The following is a 20,987-nucleotide window of genomic DNA, read 5'->3' as shown; positions in this document are numbered from 1 at the left end:
TGTGGACATGCTGTGTTGGTGCCAGAATGTGTGGCGACATTTGTGGCCTCGGGCGTGTTGGTTGTTAACGTAAACAACACGTTGCACTGCATGCCTCGATTTTTCATGTGATCATAACTGTGAGTTTGACTGGAGAGTAGCCAGTGCTGTTTCCTTTGAGAAGGACAATGGGGATTATTTAGGAAATTATAGACTGGTGGTAGAGAAACTATTGGAGAACATTTTAGGGGTAGAACTATTATGAGGAATAATGGCTTTGGGGCAAGTTGTATCATACAAACTTAATTGCAATTTTTTTGATGAGATAATGAGTAGATTGTGGATAGGACAGTGGATGTTATCTACGTGGACTTCAGTAGGGCATTCGACAAGGTGGTAGCTCATTAGGGTATAAAGATGTATTCATGATCCACAGTAACTTAATATTTTCGTAGGGGTATTGAGGACTATGGTGCAGGTCAGTGGCAGTTTAAATAGTTCAGCATGGACTAGATGGGCCAAAGGGTCTGTTTTTGTGCTATACGGTTCTATGACTACGGACTTGAAATTGGATAGAGCATAGAAGACAGAGGGTAGTGAGTAGTGGAGGGGTGTTAATCTGACTGAGAGTTAGCGACCAGTGCTGGGACTTCTGTTGTCTGTGTTATGTATAACGGACTTGGACGCAAGTGTGGAAGGGGTGATTGGTAAGTTTGCTGGTGACACCACAAAGTGCTGAAGTGTTAAGAAGGTTGTCAAAGGACACCGCAGGATATTGATCAATTGCAGATCTGTATCAACAGAGAAACGGTGACCAGTTTAATTTGGGCAAGTGTGAGTTGTGCTTTGGGAGGTTAAATGTAAGGGGCGTGTGTAAGTAAATGGCAGGACCTTGGTTGGGGGTTCATTGGTGAGGCGGTATCATTGACAGTGACCCAAGGGCTGTCCGCACCAGCCTAGTGAAGGGGGTGGGGGGGGGGGGGGGGAGTCATTCCACCAAGGGCGAGACTGGTTTAGAGCAGACGGCAGTGGGAAGTTGGTTGTATCAGGTGGGGCTTGATGGAGTTACGGGCAGTGTAGTTTGATCGCAGTTGCAATTTGGGGAATGTGGCAGCAACTTTTTTATCTAGGACATTTATTGGGGTGATAAATAGAAGCTGTTTCAGTTATTAGGATGAGTATTAATTATGGGTATGGAGCATAAGAGAAAACTGCCCCTAAATTCTCCTCCCACCCCTTTATTGCTGTTTCCATTCCCCATTCTGGTTCCCCTCTTGCCTCTTCTCCTCACCTGCTTGTCACTTCTCTCCTCCTTCCCTTTCCTCCATGGTCCTCTCCTTTTAGGTTCCTTCTTCAGCCCTTTACCTCTTCCACTTAACTCCTCTCAGCTTCTCACCTCCTTACCCTTCACCTGGGCTCACCTGCCAGCTTGTACGCCTTCCCCTCACCCCACCATCTTACTCTGGTTTCTGCCCTCTTCTTTTCCGGTTTTGTTGAAGGGCCACGGCCCAAAATGTTAACTGTTCCTCAGAGGTAATTGCTGCCCAAACTGCTGAGTTCCTCCAGTACTCTGAGTTGTGTGTGTGTGTCCTGCTCTGATATAAATTGCCTCCTGGGATCCTCCGTCCAAGAGGACAGACAAGCTTTAACATGTCATTGGGAAGGTGACCTCTTTCCCCCCAAGTGAGACAATGTGAAAACCCCCCCTCTTGCATAGGCACTGAGTAAAGTTCAGTGTCCAAGGACGCCAATATTTTTGAGGTGGCTGCCTCATCATCAAGGACCCCCACCAGCCCATGTTGTCTCCACACTGCTGCTATCAGGAAGGAGGTACAGAAGCCTTGTGTCCCCGCCACCAGGTTCAGAATCAGTTACTGTCCCTCAACCATTGGACTTCTGAACCAGAGTGGATAAATTCACTTACCTCAACACTGAACTGATTCCACAACCTATCACTCACTTACAGGACTCTTACCACTCAAGTCCTCAATATTATTTATCAGTTATTTATTATTGTTATTTAGTTTTTCTTTTTGTACTTGCACAGTTTGTTATCTTTTACATACCGGTTACTTGTCCGTCTTTGTGTGCAGATTTTCATTGATTCCATTGTGTTTCTTTGTATTGACTGTGAAGGCTCGTGAGAAAAAAGAACCTTAGGGTAGAATATGGTGACGAAGATGTCTGCCTGTCTACCTCGTTCCCCCCCCCCCCCCAGCCCCTCCCAAAATAGACCCTTCTGGTCCTTCGAGCTGCACTGCCCAGCAGTCTCTTGATTTAATCCTGCCCTAATCACGGGACACTTTACAGTGATCAATTAAGCTACCAACTGGTACATCTTTGGACAGTGGGAAGAAACTGGAGCACCGGGAGGAAACCTACATTGGGGGGTGGGGGGGAGGGAGTGTAGAAATTCCTCACGGGCAGTGGCGGGAATTGAACCCGGCTCGCCAGTACTGAGAAGATGTCGTGCTAATCACTACCCTACCATGCCCCCCCCCCCCCCCCCACCACTTTGATGATAAATTTTATTTGAACTTTGACACAGGCGCTCCTGTTACGCTTTAGTCGTCTGAGACAGCTCTCTGGGGCAGACTGAGGAAGGTGCTGCCCGTGAGACTGAGCAGTTTGCCGATCGATGCTCGTAGGTTGCAAGGGTTTCAGATTCCTGCTCAGTGGGCTGCAGCTTGGCAAGCAGCATGAATCACGGCATTGTTTTGTACCCCCAGCTTGGGCTGTGATGGCTTTGGTCGAGTACAAGCCTGTAACAACCGACAGTCATCCGCCGGCCCTCCCTTTCCTTCCCACGATGATTACGAGGAGTCCCTGCCTGTTACCTGCCGCGGTTTAGGGCAGCAATGAAGGTTCTTCATCTCTGGTAGTGTTCGAGGCCTCCTTCGTTGTTTCAATAGCTTCCACTCGGTTTTCAGTACAGCCAGTCATGCAAGCCTCTGATGGAGACTCAGGAATACCGTCGCACTCAGATGTGGAAGGACTCTTCATTGCTGTTTCTGTTTCAGTTTGTTGTACCATTCAGGGTTGTTGGTCTTCAGCTGAATCCCTGAACCTGGAGGATCGGTAGGCCACTCTTACTCTCTCCTCTACCCTTTGACCTGTTTGGCATGGGTGACACTACCAAGAGCCAAAGAATAAAGACCTGACTCCAGTCAACATAACTCTCCAGGTCATTGAGACACGCAATCCTGCAAACCACATCAAGGTTGTGGTCCTCTTGCAGGAATTAAGAGGAGAATGTAAAATAAATCAAAACAAATTAGTGTTGGTGGTTTTGCTTTGTGCAGCAGGCCCGACCGTGAGGTGGAGAGAAGGGATTGAAAACAGACTTGTTTTCCAATTTGACCTCATACGGCTGGAGCCAGTTAATCAGCCATTGTGCAACAGAGCTTGTGTTTCCGTGTCTCTGTTTCTTTTGAGACTGTGCGATAATGAGGCCAGAACAAACGAAGCCCTGCCTCTTGAGAGACCAGACCCTGAGTCATGCAGGGTTCTGGAGCTGAGTCTCTACGCTGGAAGGCAGCTAAGCTTTGAAGCCCGCACGGCGCTTGGAACGAGTGCTTCTCCTGTGCTGCATACTGAGTCCACATCCCAGCTACTGGCAGCTCTGCCTAAGGTACACAGGGGTGCTCAACCCTGCATCTGACATGGGGTGCAGCAGTTAGCTTCAGCTCCCATGTTCTCAGGTAGGACATGATAGCACTGGGGAGAATCCGTAGGAGGTTCTCAAGAATAGGGTTAGCATATGAGGAACATTTGATGGCTCAGGGCCTTAACTCGATGGTGATTAGAAGAATGAGGGTGGGATCTCATTGAAGCCTATTGAATATTGAAAGTCCTAGTGTGGAAAGTATGTTTCCAATAGTGGGGGAGTCATAGACCAGAGGGGACAGCCTCAGAATATAAGTACATCCCAGTAAAACAGAGACCAGGAGGAATTTTGTTAGCTGGGGGTGGGGGGGGGTGGATTTGTGGAGGCCAAGTCATTGGGTATATTTAAAGTGGAGGTTGATAGGTTCTAGGTTAGTAAGGGTGTCAGTGTTTATGGGGAGAAGGCAGGAGAATGAGATTGAGAGGGATAATAAATCAGCCATGATGGAATGGTGGAGCAGATTCAATGGGCCGAGTGGCATAATTTTACTCCTTTGTGTTATGATCTTGTTGCTCATTGAGGTGATGGGATCAGTGAGACTGCACTTCTGTTTAGAATTAAAGAATAGTTACCTTGGTCTATGTCAGAGGTACACCCACCAAGTCCCACTTTCCTACCTTCTCTCTGTGGCTTTGAGGTTTTCTTTTCAGGACTTAACTGGCTCTCCTTTGAAAGCTCCAGTTGTATCTGCCTCTACTGCAGATCCTGGGTTTTTAAACACAAAACCTATCCAGTATTACTTTCATTTCTTTTGCCAGTATCCTCAATCTGTGTTCGTAGTTCTTGATCCCTCCGCAAGTGGAAAGTGGATCTCATGGTTCAGCCAGGGCTTCTGGTTGGGGAGGGCTCTCAATGATTTTATGGGGACACACTCATCTATGACTATTTTTATAAAGTCCAAGGCAACCATGGTGTATTCATTCCAATCCGCAGATGAGTCTTTGAACATGGCCCAGTCCATTGACTGTAATCAATCCTGACAGTTTTTGTCTGCTGTCTGTATCCTTCATGGCTTTAATGCCTCTAGCAGATCATCTCACAAACTCCATTTTGCATAGGCTAAGGGTGAAAGATGAAATGTTTAAGGGGAAAATGAGGGGAAACTTCACTTGAAGGGCAGTGAGAGGGTGGAACGAGCTGCCAGCATAAGTGGTGGCCGTGGATCCAATTGTAACATTTAAGAGGGGTTTGGATAGGTACGTGGATGGGAGGGGTGTTGAGGGCTATGGTCCAGATGCAAGTCAATGGGACTAGACAGAATAGTTCAGCATGGACTAGATGGGCTGAAGGGCCTGCTCTGTGCTGCAGTGCTCTATGACTCTTGCATTCCAGGGAAATCCAACCTTGGCCCCTGTCTATCCATGTAATTCAAGTCACTTATCCTTGGAATCATCTTCATAAATATCATGTGTAGCCTCTCTAAAGACTTCATATCTTTCTTGCAGCATGGCCACTGGAACTGGGCACGGTCTGCACGGTGTGGATGAACCTGCATGTTTTATAAGGGCACGTCGTGACTTCCTTGCCCTTGTATGTTTGCACTCCACTGGAGAGCCAGGGGGGCAGTTTGCTGCAGCGTCCAAGCTGGAGCCGGTGCTGCCCCCTCGTGGTCGCTCAGCAGAAGACGGGCCGTATTGTGTTCGATTGCAGACTCCTGCAATGTTTATAGAATCAGGGTCTTGTGCTTGCTGTCTTATATGTGCTTGTGTGCTATATGTCCCTTGTGCTGTGTACGACAGTTTGTATTGTGTTTTACACCTTGACCCCAGCGTAATGCTGTTTTTGACTGTATTCCTTGCTAGTCATGTATGTATGGACACTTGAACTTGAAGCTCCTTGATCCCATTTGCTCACATCCACTACCTCAACTTGCCCTGTGTACTCGCAGATCAGTTTCTTCTGCAGCTTTCTGAATTGTTGTCTCTAGTTTATAATGCCTCCTCTCATTCATAAGATCAAAATTTAACACCTCTGCATCTCCTTAAAGTCTCTTACTGTCTTCCTACATTCCACAATGGCTCCTAAGCTTTATCATCTCCAAATTAGGATATTATGCTCTATAATCAATAAGAATAGAACAGTGATCCTCAGCCCCAAAAAGAATCTTACTCTGCTCATCTGTTTGCCAAAAGCCAACTTTCTGCGCATGCTAATACAATCTACTTCATTGCAAGATAGCTTGATGATTAGCCTTTCATATAGTTGTTCAAAGCTCAAGACATAGGAGTCAAATTAGGTCATTTGGCCCATTGAGATAGCTCTGCTATCCCTCTCGGTCCCATTCTCCTGCCTTTTCCCTATAACTTCTGACACCTTTACCAATAAAGAACCTATCAACCTCTGTTTAAGTATACCCAATGACCTGGTCTCCACAGCCATGTATGGCAATGAATTTCACAGATTCACTACTAAAGAAATTCCTCCTCAGCTCTGTTCTAAAGGGACATCCTTCTATTCGGAGGTTGTACTCTCTGGTGCTGGACTCCCCCCACTATAGGTAACAACCTCGCCATACCCACTCTACCTCCACCTTTCAATATTTGATAGATTTCAGTGACATCTCCTTCATTCTTCTAAACCTCAAATGTGTCATTTGCTTCTATGAGAAAACTTTCTTATTGGGTTCTTACATGGGAATTGTACCTAGTTTGTTGCTGAATCATCTCCATTTTTTAAAGGCATCTGATTGTTAAAATATGGAGTTCTTTGCCAAGTTTTACCTAATTTTACCCAGACCACATTTGTACTTGACCCATTCAAACTGGCCATCTTCTAGTTGCCTATGGCTCTGTGTATCCTTTACCAAAGCTATTCTAAAATGGTTTCTTTTCTGTTTATAAACAAAAGGTTCTGCAGATGCTGGAACTGGGACTGTGCTACCAGTTAGCATCTTCACCTTGGATTGTTCAGTCCATGATTCCTTTATCTTTTCATGCCTCTCACTAATCTACCTCCTGGCACTCTTCCCTCCTCGATTCAATGCCCCAGACAATTCTTCCAGTTGAGGCAACACCTCACCTGCAAATCTTTATTGGCTGTCTAATGTATCTGGTACTCTTGATGCAGCCTCCTCTACATTGGTGAGACCTGACGTAGATTGGGGAACCACTTTGTCGAGCATCTTCGATCCATCTGCAAAAAGCAGGATTTGTGGTGGTTAACCATTTTAGTTCCAGTCCCCATTCTCATTCCGAAATGTTGGTCCGTGGCCTCCTCTAATGCCATGATGAGCCTACTGTCAGACTGGAGGAGCAACACCTTCTAGGTAGCTGCCAACCACGAACATTGATTTCTCCAACTCCCAGTAGTTTTCCCTATTCTCCAATTTCCTCCTTTGGATCTCCTGTTACCTCTTCTGTTCTATTCATCGGCCTATCACCTCCCCGTCCCTGCAGTTCTGCCATTGTACATTCTGTTCTCTTGTGAAATTCCTCCTCCAGTCCTTTGCCTTTTCCACCTATCACCTTCCTCAGCTTCTAACTTTATCTCCTCCCCACCTGGCTTCACTTATCACCTTCTTGGCCTGAAACATCAACTGTTTATTCATTTCCATAGGTGTGTCCGACCTGCTGAGTTCCTCCAGCATTTTGTGTGTGTAGCTCTTGTATTCTGTTTGATATTCTCTAGATTTGGCCCCTATATATACTTACTCTTCTTGAATGAGTCCAGCAATGCTGCGTTCATCTTTGGGTCAGAAACAGACTGATCAAGAAAGTTCTGAATGCACTTTAAATAACTCCTCTCCCTTGTAAATGTTATTAAGGTCTAACTTGTATAGTTGTAAGCAACCCAGTTTCTTTGGGTTGATTTCAACTACACAAGAGGGGAAATTTCTTCACCCAGAGGTTCATGCGAGTGTGGAACGAGCTGCCAGTGCCAGTGGTGCATGCAAGCTCGATTTCAACGTTTAAGAGAAGTTTGGATAGGTACATGGATGGTAGGGGTATGGAGAGCTGGTGATGGGAGTAGGCAGTTTAAATGGTTTGGCACAGACTAGATGGGCCAAAGGGCCTGTTTCTGTGCTGTACTTTTCTATGACTCTATCACTCTATTCACTACTTTGTGGATTTTGTACATCCATGTAAGTTTTCAGCAGATTAGCTCCTCAATATCTTTCCCACAAGTTGGCAGTTTATAGAATAGTCACGGTAGTGTTATCAAACACTGGCTATTCGTAATTATTAGCAGATTCTGGCCTTGATTGTTCTGATGCTGTTATATCCAGTGCTGCAGTATTCTCGATCAGTACTGTGACCAGTTCCCACCTTGTCCTTCTCAATGTGAAATTTGTTGGCTGATACTAATGCCAGGTTAACCCATACAAACTTTGGCACTGAGCCACATAGAATATCAGAGAAACTGCAGATGATGTAAACATGAAGGTAAACAATATGATGGATGTGTTCCGCTTGAGAGGTAACACCTGTGGAAGGAGAAACAGTTCCACATTTCATGTCTGTGACCCTTTGTCAGAACGTTGTGACAAAGGAATCAGACCTGAAATATTAATTTGGTTCTTTTTTTATCCAGCATTTTCTGTTTCAACTGTGAGCAATTTCAAACTCCAGGGAGTGCCCATCTTGCACAACCTCCCACAGTCCCAGAACACATCCTACACAATCAAGAAAGCTCACCAACACCTCGACTTCATGAGGAGGCTGAAGAGAGCTGGACTGCGCAAGTCAGTCTTTCTAAAGACGCACAGTAGAGAGAATCCGAACGGGCTGCTTCACTGCTTGAAACCTCACTGCGGCGGACAGGAAGTCAGAACTGCCCGATTCATCACTGGCGCCAGCCTACCCTCCACCAAGGGCGAATATACAGAAAGGTGCTGGGAAATCCACCCATCTTGCTCATGAAATGCTTGTCCCACTCCCATCAGGGAGGAGGCTATATAGTATCCACACCAGGACCGCCAGACTCAAAAACAATTACTTTCCCCAACCAGTAAGGCTGATCAACACCTCCACCCACTAACACACCCCACCACTACTTTATCATCTCCTGTCAGTCACCGTGCCTGTGCCTTTATGTACATACAATCAATCAATGTATATATGTACTTATATTTATTGTATTTTTTTATTATTGTGTTCTTTATCTTGTTTTTTCTTGCTGTATCAGACCCAGAGTAACAATTATTCCATCCTCCATATTTATGTACTGGAATTGACATTAAACGATCTTGAAGCTTCACTCTGGTGAGGAATTTGAGTTGAAGGTGAGGTTTAACTAACCCTTTAAGAGTAATGAGGGGGACATCTAGTTGGAGAACTTCAGAGCAGGAGAAAGAAATGGTGAAAGATAGGAGGGTACTGCTGGTGCTGTAATTGTACGTTCAGAGGTTGTAAGACTTCCTGCTATTAATTGCTCTTGCCGATTTCAGATATGACGTGGAGTTGTTCCAGAGGATCGAGCATCTGATTGGGAAGAAGCTCCCAGCATTTCCCACGGAAGAGGAAGAGGTCATGTTGTTGGTGGAACGCGTGTCGGAGGCACAGAGGATCGCACGACTGGTATGTGGGGCACCGGGTTTAATATGGGGGAGATGGGTATTTGATTTCCTTAAAATTACTATGAGTCCTCTAGAGTAACAACCATTGATCCAACAGGAGATTCTGAACTTCAGCATTTGAATGGTGTATGAGCACATTTTACCGCGATTCGGGTACTGACCTGCAGTAAACTGGCGATGATGAATTCGCTGATGAATGGAACTTGGCTGTCAGTCAGTACTATTGGCAAGCTGCTCTTTGTGAAGTACGTTCTCTGTCCTCACTACCTTTAGCTGCCAAAACACAGCACAGTACAGGCCCTTCGACCTGCGTTCCGTGGAAGAGCGTAGTATTGTTATCTGAGGGAGGGTGGTTGGCTATAACCGGAACGAGATTTCCCTGCCCATCTCTGACCCGGAGCCAGTTCTTAGGACTTGCAAGTCCTCTCCTGCCTGTTTCACTGTACTCCCACCTCTGGTTGTGTCTTCCACATTCTTTATCCAATGTGTACGCAGCGATTGTGATGGAGAGCTCAATCCTGAATGTTCAGACCTTTTTAAAGAGGAATTTGAACAGGTACATGGATGGGAGGGCTATAGAGGGCTATGGTCCAGGGGCAAGTCAATGGGAGTAGCATGGACTAGAAGGGCCTATTTCTGTGCTGTAGTGTTCTATGACTTGTGTCGCTTTAGTAATCTGTGGGGCAAACTCTTCAGTGTATGTCCAAGTAAAGAGGATTTTTCATGGTTGATTGTGCTACAACTGACTTTGTCCTGTTTACCCAATTTGTTGTGTTCGTACTGGGTGCCAGGGTAAACGACCACTAGGTTTTTTGTTTGTTTCTTTGTTTCGCTGTAACAGTGATGGTCCTTAGTCAGCTGTCTGGGACTCAGCCACAGTGGATCTGTAGCCACGTGTAGGCCGGGCTGACAGGTTGCCCCAAAGACCATCCTCGATCCTGATTCGGTTTTTGATGACAGTCTAACTGCTCCACGTTATTAATAAGTTAACTTAGGGCACCGTGGTAGCGTAGTAGTTAGCCTGGCGCTGTTACAACTGTGGGCGCTCGGAGTTCAATACTGGCACCAACTGTAACGAGTTTGTATGTTTTCCCCGTGACCGCGTGGGTTTCCTCCGAGTGCTCTGGTTTCCTCCCATAGTCCAAAGACGTACCGGTTGGTATGTCCTGTGATTGGGCTAGTGTTAAAACGGGTAGGTCGCTGAGAGGTGCGTCTGGAAGGGCCTATATCTCCCAATATAGAAAAAGAAAAGTTAGTATTGCTGCAGCCTTGCAGCATTGGTGACTCAGGTTCATTCCAACCTCTATCTGTGTGGAGCTTGCATGGTCTACTTTTGACCCCCCCCCCCCCCCATGGTTTTGCCCCAGATGCTCTAATTTCATCCCACGTCCTCTCAAAGCCATGGGTGTTAGTGTTTGAATTGGTCGCTCTGTTGCCCCTAATATCCAGGTTAAACCGGGAGGGCGGTGGGGGGGAGGTGGGAGCAGTGTAAGGTGGGATTCGTGTTCAGTGGTGGACTGAGCGGCTTGTTTCTGTGCTGTGTTGCTTGAGCTGACATGGGGTTTGAACCCGCCTCTGTGGGTTGTTAGGCCACTTGCAACGTGTGTCATTTCATCTTGCGTGCAGATGACCTGTCCAATATGCACTCAATAGCCACTTTAATGCAAACATGAGGAAATCTGCACGTGCAGGAAGTCCGAACAACACACACAAACTACTGGAGGAGCTCAGCAGGCCAGGCAGCATCTATAGAAACAAGTACAGTCGGCGTTTTGAAAAGTACAGCCCACTGAGTTCCTCCAGCATTTTGTGTGTTTATCTAATCAGCCAGTCTTGCCGCAGCAACTCATTCCTTACAGGAACGTAGACATGGTGTAGAGGTTCAGTTGTTGTTCAGACCAAACATCAGAACGGGGGAAGAAATGTGATCTCAGTGACTTTGATAATGGAATGATAGTTGGTGCCAGATGGGGTGGTTTGAGTATCTGAAAAACTGCTGATCTCCTGGGATTTTCATGCAAAACAGACTCTAGAACTTAAAGAGAATGGTGTGAGAACCAAAAACAAAAGGTCCAGTGAGTGGGCAAAGACGCCTTCTTAATGAGGAAGCTCAGAGGAGAATGGCCAGACTGACAGGAAGGTGACAGTAACTCAAATAACTGTGTTATAACAGTGGTGTGCAGAAGAGCATCTCTGAAATGGTGAGCCTTGAAATGGACGGGCTACAGCAGCAGAAGATCACACCCGGTTCCACTCCTGTACTAATAAAGTGGCTACTGAGTGTAGATGGGCCCGGAGCTACCAAGGATCCTGACCCGAGTCACTGTTCAGTGTCTCCTGACACGTAACTGTGTGAAGGAATGGAAATGGTTAAATACTTTGAGTGCCAAAGTGACTGGTCGTGGTTGTCTGATGGGGAATGAACATGGAGCTGAACCCCCAGTGGCCTCAGAATCTTACGTGTGCCAAGCAAGAGGCGATGTTGTCTGCATGAATGCTGGAAGGCGTTCAGAATGTACAGGCATTGTGTGATTAGTGCCAGCAAGCACGATAACTTGGGTGAAGTCATCGTCATCCTTTAGCAGAAACTCTGGTATTCAGAACTTGTCCCAGCAGAATCCATGCCAAGATTTTTGTTGCCAGCTTACGTAACTTGCGCTGGGCTGCAGACCAGGCTAGATTGAGTTAGCAAGACAAACGGACTTTGGGGAGCAGCAACGTGGACCACTGGGTTCGATCTGCTTACGCACTTTCCTGCCTTCCCAACTGCTCCAAAAAACAATTCTCGGTTTTCCATATGCTGGAAGAGTTCAACTTGGGACACAGTGCGGACGTGGTAATTCGATCGTAGCTCTGGGGTTATTGACATCTTAACCAAAAATAAAAACGTGCTGGTGAATTGTATATCGACCAAGACATTTCCCTTCCTGTAGAGTCCAGAATTGGAGCTTATTGCATCATCTCAGTCTGTGAATAGAATGGTTGTGGTGTGGTAACTGTTGTTGCTTATTTTGTCAGGTAATTTTCTAATTTTAATTCTTAACAGCCCCTGAACTGTTCCAGCAAACCACTCATTTCAGGCATTGAGGGGTGAGCAATATTGCCAATGATGCCTACCTACCACCTGGGAATGTATACAGTTCATCCACCATACCCTTCATCCATCAGGCTCCCGAACCAGCGTGGATAACTTCACTCACCTCAATTCTGAACAGATTCCACAACCTACACACTAACTTTCAAGCACTCTGCAGCACATTTTCTCAGTATTATTTGTTTTAGTCTATTTACACAGTTTGTGTTTTGCACAACAATTGTCTATCATAGTCAGAATCATAGAACACTACAGCACAGGCCCTCCAGCCCTTCTAGACCGTGCCGAGCTACTAATTTGTCTAGTTTCATCGACTCGCGCCTGAACCGTAGCCTTCCGTTCCCCTCCCATCCATGTGACAATCCAAATTTCTCTTAGCTGTTGAAATTGAACTTGCATCCTCGTTCCTAGTTCTCACCACCCTCTGAGTGAAGGAAGTTCCCCCTCAGGTTCCCCTTCACCCTTAACCCATGACCTCTCGTTCTAGTCTCACCCATTCTCAGTGGAAAAAGCCTGCTTGCAAATACCCTATTTAAAGCCCCTCGTAATTTGGTATACCGCTATCAGATCGCCCCCTCATTCTCCTGTCCTCTAGGGAATAAAGTCCTAACCCACTCCTGATAACTCAGGTTCTCAAATCCTGGTAACATCCTTGCAAATATTCTCTGCACTCTTTCAATCTTATTAATATCTTTCCTGTTTTTTTAAAAAAATGCTATTGAAGATAAGTTGCCCATTTTAGATAAAGACTGCAAACAATCTTTTTTAGTGATAGGAAATGTATTTATGTATTAAGGCAATGAATATGTGGGGAAAACCAAGTGTGTGTATGTGTGTGTGTATTTTTCTATGATGTCCCATGAGACCCAGGCTGATCTATATATACCATCAGAGGAGGCAGGCTCGGTACACTGTGTGCTGTATGAGCAGGAATGGTTCAAACCTTGTTTATACAATTCATACTTGTGGCCGTGTAGAATGTTTTTAATTAAATCTCATCACTGGCAAAATTAGTTGTTTAGAATGTTGTCAGAATTAATTGGGAACCGTCTCCAAAGTTGATTCGCATTTGGATGCAGAGTGACAAGTGAGTGGGCAGGGAGGTGATTTATTTTCTTGCGTGGGACTGCTTGTTTCTAAGATGCCTAACTATCTGAATTTTACGATCCTGCCCCCCCCCCCCCCCAAAACTCCCAAAGACCATGAGAAGGGCGTTTCAGGCTCGGTAAAACGCTTTGTGAGAGAGATGCTTTGCAGCTTGGGGTGTCGGAGTTCAATTTCAATGTCCTTTGTGAGGAGTCTGCGCCCTCCCTGTGGAATACGTGGGTTTTCTATGAGTGCTCCCGTTTCATCCCACATTCTAATGATGTTTAATCAGTTTTACTATTACTGCCATATGTTGTGAAGTTTATTACTTTTGCTGCAGCTGTACAATACAATACATTATATTAATGTTTTATACGTATACTGTAACTCAGTTTTTTTTCTATCATGTATTGCATTGTACTGCTGCCTCAGAGGCAACTAATTCACGACATATGCTGGTGATAATAAACCTGATTCTGCTAGTAGGTTAATCGGTCGTTGTAAATTGTCCTGCGATTAGGCTGGGGTTAAACAGATGGGCTGCTGAGTGGTGCTACTCGTTGGCTGGAAGGGCCTGTTCTTGTGCTGTATCCCTAAATAGGGTGGCACGGTAGCGGAGCAGATAGCACAACGCTTTACAGTACCGGCAACCTGGGTTCAATTCCCTCCGCTGCCTGTAAGGAGTTTGTGAGTTCTCCCTGTGACTGTGTGGGTTTCCTCCCACAGTCTGAAGACGTACCAGTTGGTAGGTTAGTTGGTCATTGTAAATTGCCCTGTGATTAGGCTGGGGTTAAATTGGAGGTGGTGCGGCGTGAAATGCCAGTAGGGTCTATTCCGTGCTGTATCTCAATAATTAATAAATGTATATAAATACTGACAAATTGCACAACGGGTCTCTCTTCTGTTACTTGCTTACTGCCCATTATACCATTCCCGTTTACATCACCAACGAAGGTCCTCTGTCTCTGTCTGCCTATACACACAGCTACGGAAGGGTCTTTCATTGCTGTTTCCATAACAATTTTGTTTTACCAGTCAGGATTGTTAGCCTTGAGCTGAATCCTTCCCCAAACCTGGAGGACCGGCCGACCACTCTCAGTCTGGCCTCTGCCTTATGGTCACAAAGCCCTGACATTGCCCTCAGGGTCATCCATACCCCACGACAAAGTTGTGGCCCTCTCGGAGATGTCTCCTGTTTCTTAAAGACGTTAACAGGAGTTTGGGCACAGATGTTCTGCTTGCACACAAGCAACAGTTCAGTCTTTCTAAGCATCAAATACAAATATACAAACGGGCTCATTTGAATTCAATCGGTGAGTGTGAGGTTTTTGTTTCCAAGGCAACCTCCTGCCCTTGTCCAAACTATACACGAGGACCTCACTTGTACTTAGACTTACCTAGGGAAAAGAATGTGCTAATGAAATTGATGCTTAAACTCCAACCTTCGTTTCCTCGCAACAGCCTACCCATTATAATCAATCTCACCACCTTTCAGCTTCCTGCCTAATGTAATGCTACTCTCTCCTTGCCCCCACTCTTTAAAAGTCAAAGTTCAAAGTAAATTTATTATCAAATTATGTATACGTCACCATTTACTACTCTGAGATTTGTTTTCTTTACAGTTACTCACAGTAGAACAAAGAAATATAATAGAAACGTACTAGATCTATTAGAGAACGAGATGGCAGGTGGCAGAATTTTGTGTGGGGAAAGATTTTTGCATCTAGTGATTATAATGCCATTAGTTTCAAGGTAATTATGGAAATAAATGGGTCGGTTCCTCGAGTTGAGATTCTGAATTGGAGAAAGCCCAATTTCAATGGTGTCAGAAAAGATCTGGCAGGTGTAGATTGGGACAGATTGTTTACTGACAAATGTGAGTGGAAGGCCTTTAAAAGTGAAACTTCGAGAGTACAAAGTTTGTATGTTCCTGTCAAAAAGGCAAGGATAAAAGGTTTAGGGAATCTTGGTGTTTTGATAGATATTGAGGTCCTGGTTAAGAAAAAGAAGTGCATAACAGATATAGGCAAGTAGGAACAAATGAAGTACTTAAGTTTAAGAAATGCAAGAGAACACTGAAGAAGAAAGTCAGGAGGGGTAAAAGAAGGCATAAGGTTGCTCTGGCAGACAAGGTGAAGGAGAATCCTGATATATCTACAGATATATCAAGAGTAAAAGGATTTCAAGGGACAAAATTGGTCCTCTGGAAGATCAGAGTTGTAATCTGTGCATGGAACTGAAAGAGATGGGGAAGATCTTAAATGGATTTTTTGCATCTGTATTTATTCGGGATACGGACAGAGTCTATAGTGAGGCAAAGTAGGGTAGATAAATCCCCAGGCCCTGATAAGGTGTTCCCTCAGACCTTGTGGAAGGCTGGTGTAGAAATTGCATGGACCCTAGCAGAGATATTTAAAACATCCTCAGCTACCGTGGAGGTGCCGGAGGAATAGAGGATAGTTAATGTTGTCCGGTTGTTTAAGAGGGGCTCTAAGGATAAGCCAAGAAATGATAGGCTGGTGAGCTTGACGTTGATAGTGAGAAAAATATTCGAAGGCATTCTAAGGGATTGTATATCTAGGTGTTTGGACAGACCGGAACTGATTAGAGATAGTCAGCATGGCTTTGTGTGTGGTAAGCCATGTCTAACCAACCTTAGTTTTTTTTGAAGTTACCAGGAAAGCTGGTGAAGGTAAGGCAGTGGATGTTGACTACATGAACAAAGCCTTGACAGGGTCCTGCATGGGAGGTTGGTTAAGAAAGTTCATTTGCTTGGCATTCAAAATGAGGTGGTATAGTGGATAAGACATCGGCTTCTCAGGAGAAGCCAGAGAGTGGTTGCCAGATTGAGGGGGCATTAATAGGGTAAATGTAAGCAGGCTTTTTCCACTGTGGTGAGTCTACAACTAGAGGTCATGGGTTGAGGGTGAAAGGTGAAATGCTTAGGGAGAGGGTGGAATGAGCTGGTACTGCAAGTGGTGAATACAGTTTTGATTTCAACGTTTCAGAGAAATTTGGATAGGTACATGGATGAGATGGCTATAGAGGGTGACGGTAACTGGCGCAGGTCAATGGAATTAGGGAGATTAATGATTCAGCATGGACTAGAAGGGCCAAAGGGTCTCTTTCCGTTTCTCTAGTGTTCGATGAGTCTATGATTCTGATTACGACAGAGAAAGACGGAGAAACAATTGATGTGCAAAAGAAGACAAACTGCATATACACAGAAACAAATGATAACACTGAGAACGTGAGTTGTAGAGTCCTTGAAAGTGAGTCTGTAGATTGTGGAATCAGTTCAGATTTGAGTTGAGGTGAGTGCAAGTCAAGTCAAGTCACTTACTGTCATTTCGACCATAACTGCTGGTACAGTAAAAATGAGACAATGTTTTTTCATCACCATGGTGTTACATGACACAGTACAAAAACTAGACTGAACTACGTAAAGAAACAACACAGAAAAAAACTACTCTAGACTACAGACCTACCCACCACTGCATAAAGTGCACAAAACAGTGCAGGCATTATAATAAATAATAAACAGGACAATAGGGCAGTAAGATGTCTGTCCAGGCTCTGGGTATTGAGGAGTCTGATAGCTTGGGGGAAGAAACTGTTTTACATAGTCTGGTCGTGAGAGTCCGAATGCTTCGATGCCTTTTCCCAGACGGCAGGAAGGAGAAGAGTTTGTATGAGGGGTGCGTGGGGTCCTTCATAATGCTGTTTGCTTTGCGGATGCAGCGTGTGGTGTAAATGTCTAATGGTGGGAAGAGAGACCCCGATGATCTTCTCAGCTGACCTCACTATCCGCTGCAGGGTCTTGCGATCCGAGATGGTGCAATTTCCGAACCAGGCAGTGATGCAGCTGCTCAGGATGCTCTCAGTACAACCCCTGTAGAATGTGATGAGGATGGGGGGGGTGGGAGATGGACTCTCCCCAGCCTTCGCAGAAAGTAGAGACACTGCTGGGCAATTATCCATGCTGGTTCCACTTCAATGGCAGCAGTGAGAAGAGTGCATGGCCTGGATGGTGGGGGTCCAAACGTCGGGTGGGAGGAGAGGAGAGTGAGAGAGATTGTTGCTGAGGGCTTAGCTTGGACTATGGCACTGTCATAGCAATAACAATGAATCACTTGAATGCTTAGCTGGAGCTGTTAAGAGTCAAAAATTACCTGACAAAATAGTAATTATTGAGCCACTCTGCGAGCAGACGGAAATGATGTCATAGCTCTGATTCTGGAGACTGCGGGAGTGAAGATGTCTTGGTTGATAAAGAATTCATCAGCATGTTTTGCTGGTTAAGATATTAATAACCTGGTGCCAGAGTCAGATTACATAACGGATCCAACAGTGAACGGTTAATGTTGTGGCTTGGCCTCGTTTGCTACCATAGAGAAACCTCAGGGCTGGCGAGGGCTGTGTGGGCGCAGATGAGGAGACTGCCAGCTTTCATCACATCCGTCGGGATGATTAGGCTCTGTTGTGTGGGCGGTCCGCCAGCTCGTGAACTGTCACTGGTGGTCTGCAGTGATGGCTGCAGCTCCGCACTGCTCCCCGGCCCTCACAAACGATCTCCGTGCCAGTGGAGAGCAGGCTCTGGCACAGCAAAACACGCCTGTTTCCCCCCTTTCCAAAGCAGCCATTTGTCCCATATTAATTCCAGTGCAGGTCCTATTTTCATAAGACTGTAACACTATTTTCATAAGACTATAATTGTAGAATTAGGCCATTCAGCCCATTTAGTCAGCTACTCCATTCAATCCTATCTCATTGATTTTACTTCTCAGCCCCATTCTCCTGCCTTCTCCCCATAACCTTTAATACCCTTACTAATCAAGAAACTTTCATCCTCCTGTTTAAATATACCTAATGGCATGTCCACCACGGCTATTTGTGGCAATGAATTCCACAGATTTACCATCCTCTGCCTAAAGAAATTCCTCCTTATCTCTGTTTTAAAGAGATGTCCTTGTATTCTGAGGCTGTTCCCTCCGGCCCTAGACTCCCCCATCCTTTTTCTCTGTGCCCCTACAACTTCTTCTTTCTCACATGCCCTTTAGTTCTCCAGAGATTCGTGTTTTTGCCACTGAGGGGTGATTTGTAGCCAATCTCCATGTGAATGGAACTCGGTGCTGTGGTGGAGAAAGCATAGAAGCTTTTCAGATAGCACCCGAGGTCAGGATCGAACCAGTTCTCAGTGACCACTTTATTAGGCACAGGGGCGGAACCCAGTGTGGTCGTCTGCTGCTGTAGCCCATTCTCTTCAAGATTCAGCATGTTGTGCATTCAGAGATGCTCTTTTGCACACCACTGTTGTAACACATTAGAGTTACTGTCAGCTTGATCCAGTCTGGCCATTCTCCTCTGACCTCTCTCACTAACGAGGCCCTTTCGCCCGCAGAACTGCAGTTCACTGGATTTTGTTTCCCCACCTTTCTCTGTAAACTCTAGAGACTGCTGTGCGTGAAAATCCCAGGAGATCAGCAGTTTCTGAGATACTCAAACCACTCCGTCTGTGACCAGCAATCATTCCACGGTCAAAGTAATTGAGATCACATTTCCTCCCCCATCTGAAGTTTGAACTGAGCAGCAGCTGAACCACTTAACCATGACTGCATGCTTTTATGCATAGAGTTGCTGCCTCCTGATTGGCTGATTAAGTAATTGCATTAACACACAGTTGTACCTAATAAAGTGACCACTGAGTGTATATCTTTGGAACTGATTGGCAGCAGCACATCCTATGTGCAAGTTCTGGAACTCTTAGGGATCAGTAGCACTGAAACGATTTGGTGTTCTGTGGGGTACCAGTGTAGCCCAAGTGGCATCCATTTTGTCTCTCACCGATGGAATCGTGGGTAGGATACAGGCTGCTCAGGGACTTATCACAGTACAGTACTGTACGACGTTGGGATCACTGATTGCATTAGTGACCAAGTGCTGTTATAACAGCCGATGTAAATGTTTTTTTACAGGAGCTCAGAGAACGGGGGGATAAGAGGAAGCGGCCGCAGGAAGACGATGATGATACCGAACAGTCGCTGGGCATCAGGAAAAAAGTGGCAGGGGGCAAAGTGAGGAAAAAGCATCGCTGAGTTTCCTTAACCGTGGACAGTCTGCTGAAATAGCGAACAGATTGGATGTGATATTTATATTTTGTTTGCTGGCCACAGCTAAAATCAACCAGTGCCTGGTTCGATCTGTTCACTTGGATCTCCTGCGAAGACTTTACCGTTGCCAGATGAAGTCATACCTTTTGCTGTCGTGCACAGCTGTTCCTGGCAAACCAGCCAATGTTCTGTCTCTATCGCTATTTTCTTGCAGGAAAAAAAAACCTTGTAAGATTTTGTTTTTATTTCAAAGAGAATTTCCACTTGTAAAGTACCATTTGAGATGTTCAAAGTAAATTTATTATCAAAGTACGTGTGTCATCATGTACAACACTGAGATTTATTTTCTTGCGGGTACACTCAATAGACCCAATAACCGTGATGGAATCAATGAAAGAGCGCTCCAACAGGGTACAAGAATTTACTAAATATTCTTTCTTTTTCAATCTTTTTATTATTATTATTAATAGCAACAAAATAAAATTGATACATAGATAATAGGATTACAAACATACACATTTCAACTGAACATGAAAGAATACATAAGCAATGATTGCAGTATAAATGAGTATTCCCAAATCATGGATGATACAATATACAAATAAACAAGGCAAACCTAGGTATATCATAATAAATATATATATATATATAAAAAAAACAGAAAAAAGAAAAAGAAAAAAAAATTATGCAAAAAAAACTAATCTAATAATCTAATAAGGAAAACAAAACAAAAAAAGAAAAAAGAGAAAAAGAAAAAATGGAAAAAAAGGGCTGTTTATAATATCTCACAAAAATACAAAATCATCAGTGTCGTCAACTCCGATCCTCTCAACATATATAAAATCGAAACTGGAAAAACAAATAGGCTTGGAACAAGGTCATATTACATCATATGAAAATATTGAATAAATGGTCTCCATATCTTTTCAAATTTAATAGAAGTATCAAATACACCACTTCTAATTTTTTCTAAATTTAGACATAACATAGTTTGAGAAAACCAATGAAATACGGTAGGAGGATTAATTTCTTTTCAATTCAACAAAATAGATCTTCTAGCCATTAATGTAAGAAATGCAATCATTCGACAAGCGGAAGAGGATAAATGGAGTTGAGTCCATCATTGGTAAACCAAAAATTGCAGTAATGGGATGAGGTTGTAAATCAATGTTCAATACCGCAGAAATAATATCAAAAATGTCTTTCCAATATTTTTTCAAAAGCGGACACGACCAGAACATATGAGTTAAGGACGCTATCTCAGAATGACATCTGTCGCAAATAGGATTTATATAGGAATAAAAATGAGCCAATTTATCCTTGGACATATGAGCCCTATGCACAACCTTAAACTGTATTAATGAATGTTTAGCACATATAGATGATGTATTAACTAATTGAAGAATTTTATCCCAATTCTCAATAGGGATAGTAAGGTTAAGTTCTCTTTCCCAATCATTTTTAGTCTTATAGAAGGGCTCTGAACGTATCTTCATAATTATATTGTAAAGTTTTGATATTAGCCCTTTCTGAGAA

The 20,987-nt window shown here is 44.5% G+C and overlaps 1 protein-coding gene across 1 annotated transcript in view; it reads left to right on the top strand.

Moving 5' to 3' along the window:
• ddx47 (DEAD (Asp-Glu-Ala-Asp) box polypeptide 47) overlaps nucleotides 1-19,763 on the top strand; it is a 49,797-nt gene extending 30,034 nt beyond the window's left edge. Inside the window, exons 11-12 of the mRNA XM_073034021.1 lie at nucleotides 9,033-9,162; nucleotides 19,317-19,763. Coding sequence (XP_072890122.1) covers nucleotides 9,033-9,162; nucleotides 19,317-19,436 — 250 coding nt within the window. The 3' untranslated portion in view covers nucleotides 19,437-19,763. The remainder of the gene's footprint in view (nucleotides 1-9,032; nucleotides 9,163-19,316) is intronic.
• The last annotated feature ends 1,224 nt before the right edge of the window (nucleotides 19,764-20,987 follow it).

Source organism: Hemitrygon akajei, chromosome 31 (genome assembly GCF_048418815.1).
Source record: "Hemitrygon akajei chromosome 31, sHemAka1.3, whole genome shotgun sequence".
Taxonomy (NCBI): domain Eukaryota; kingdom Metazoa; phylum Chordata; class Chondrichthyes; order Myliobatiformes; family Dasyatidae; genus Hemitrygon; species Hemitrygon akajei.
The sequence above is the reverse complement of the archived record's forward strand: the minus strand, read 5'-3'. Positions and strand labels throughout refer to the sequence as shown.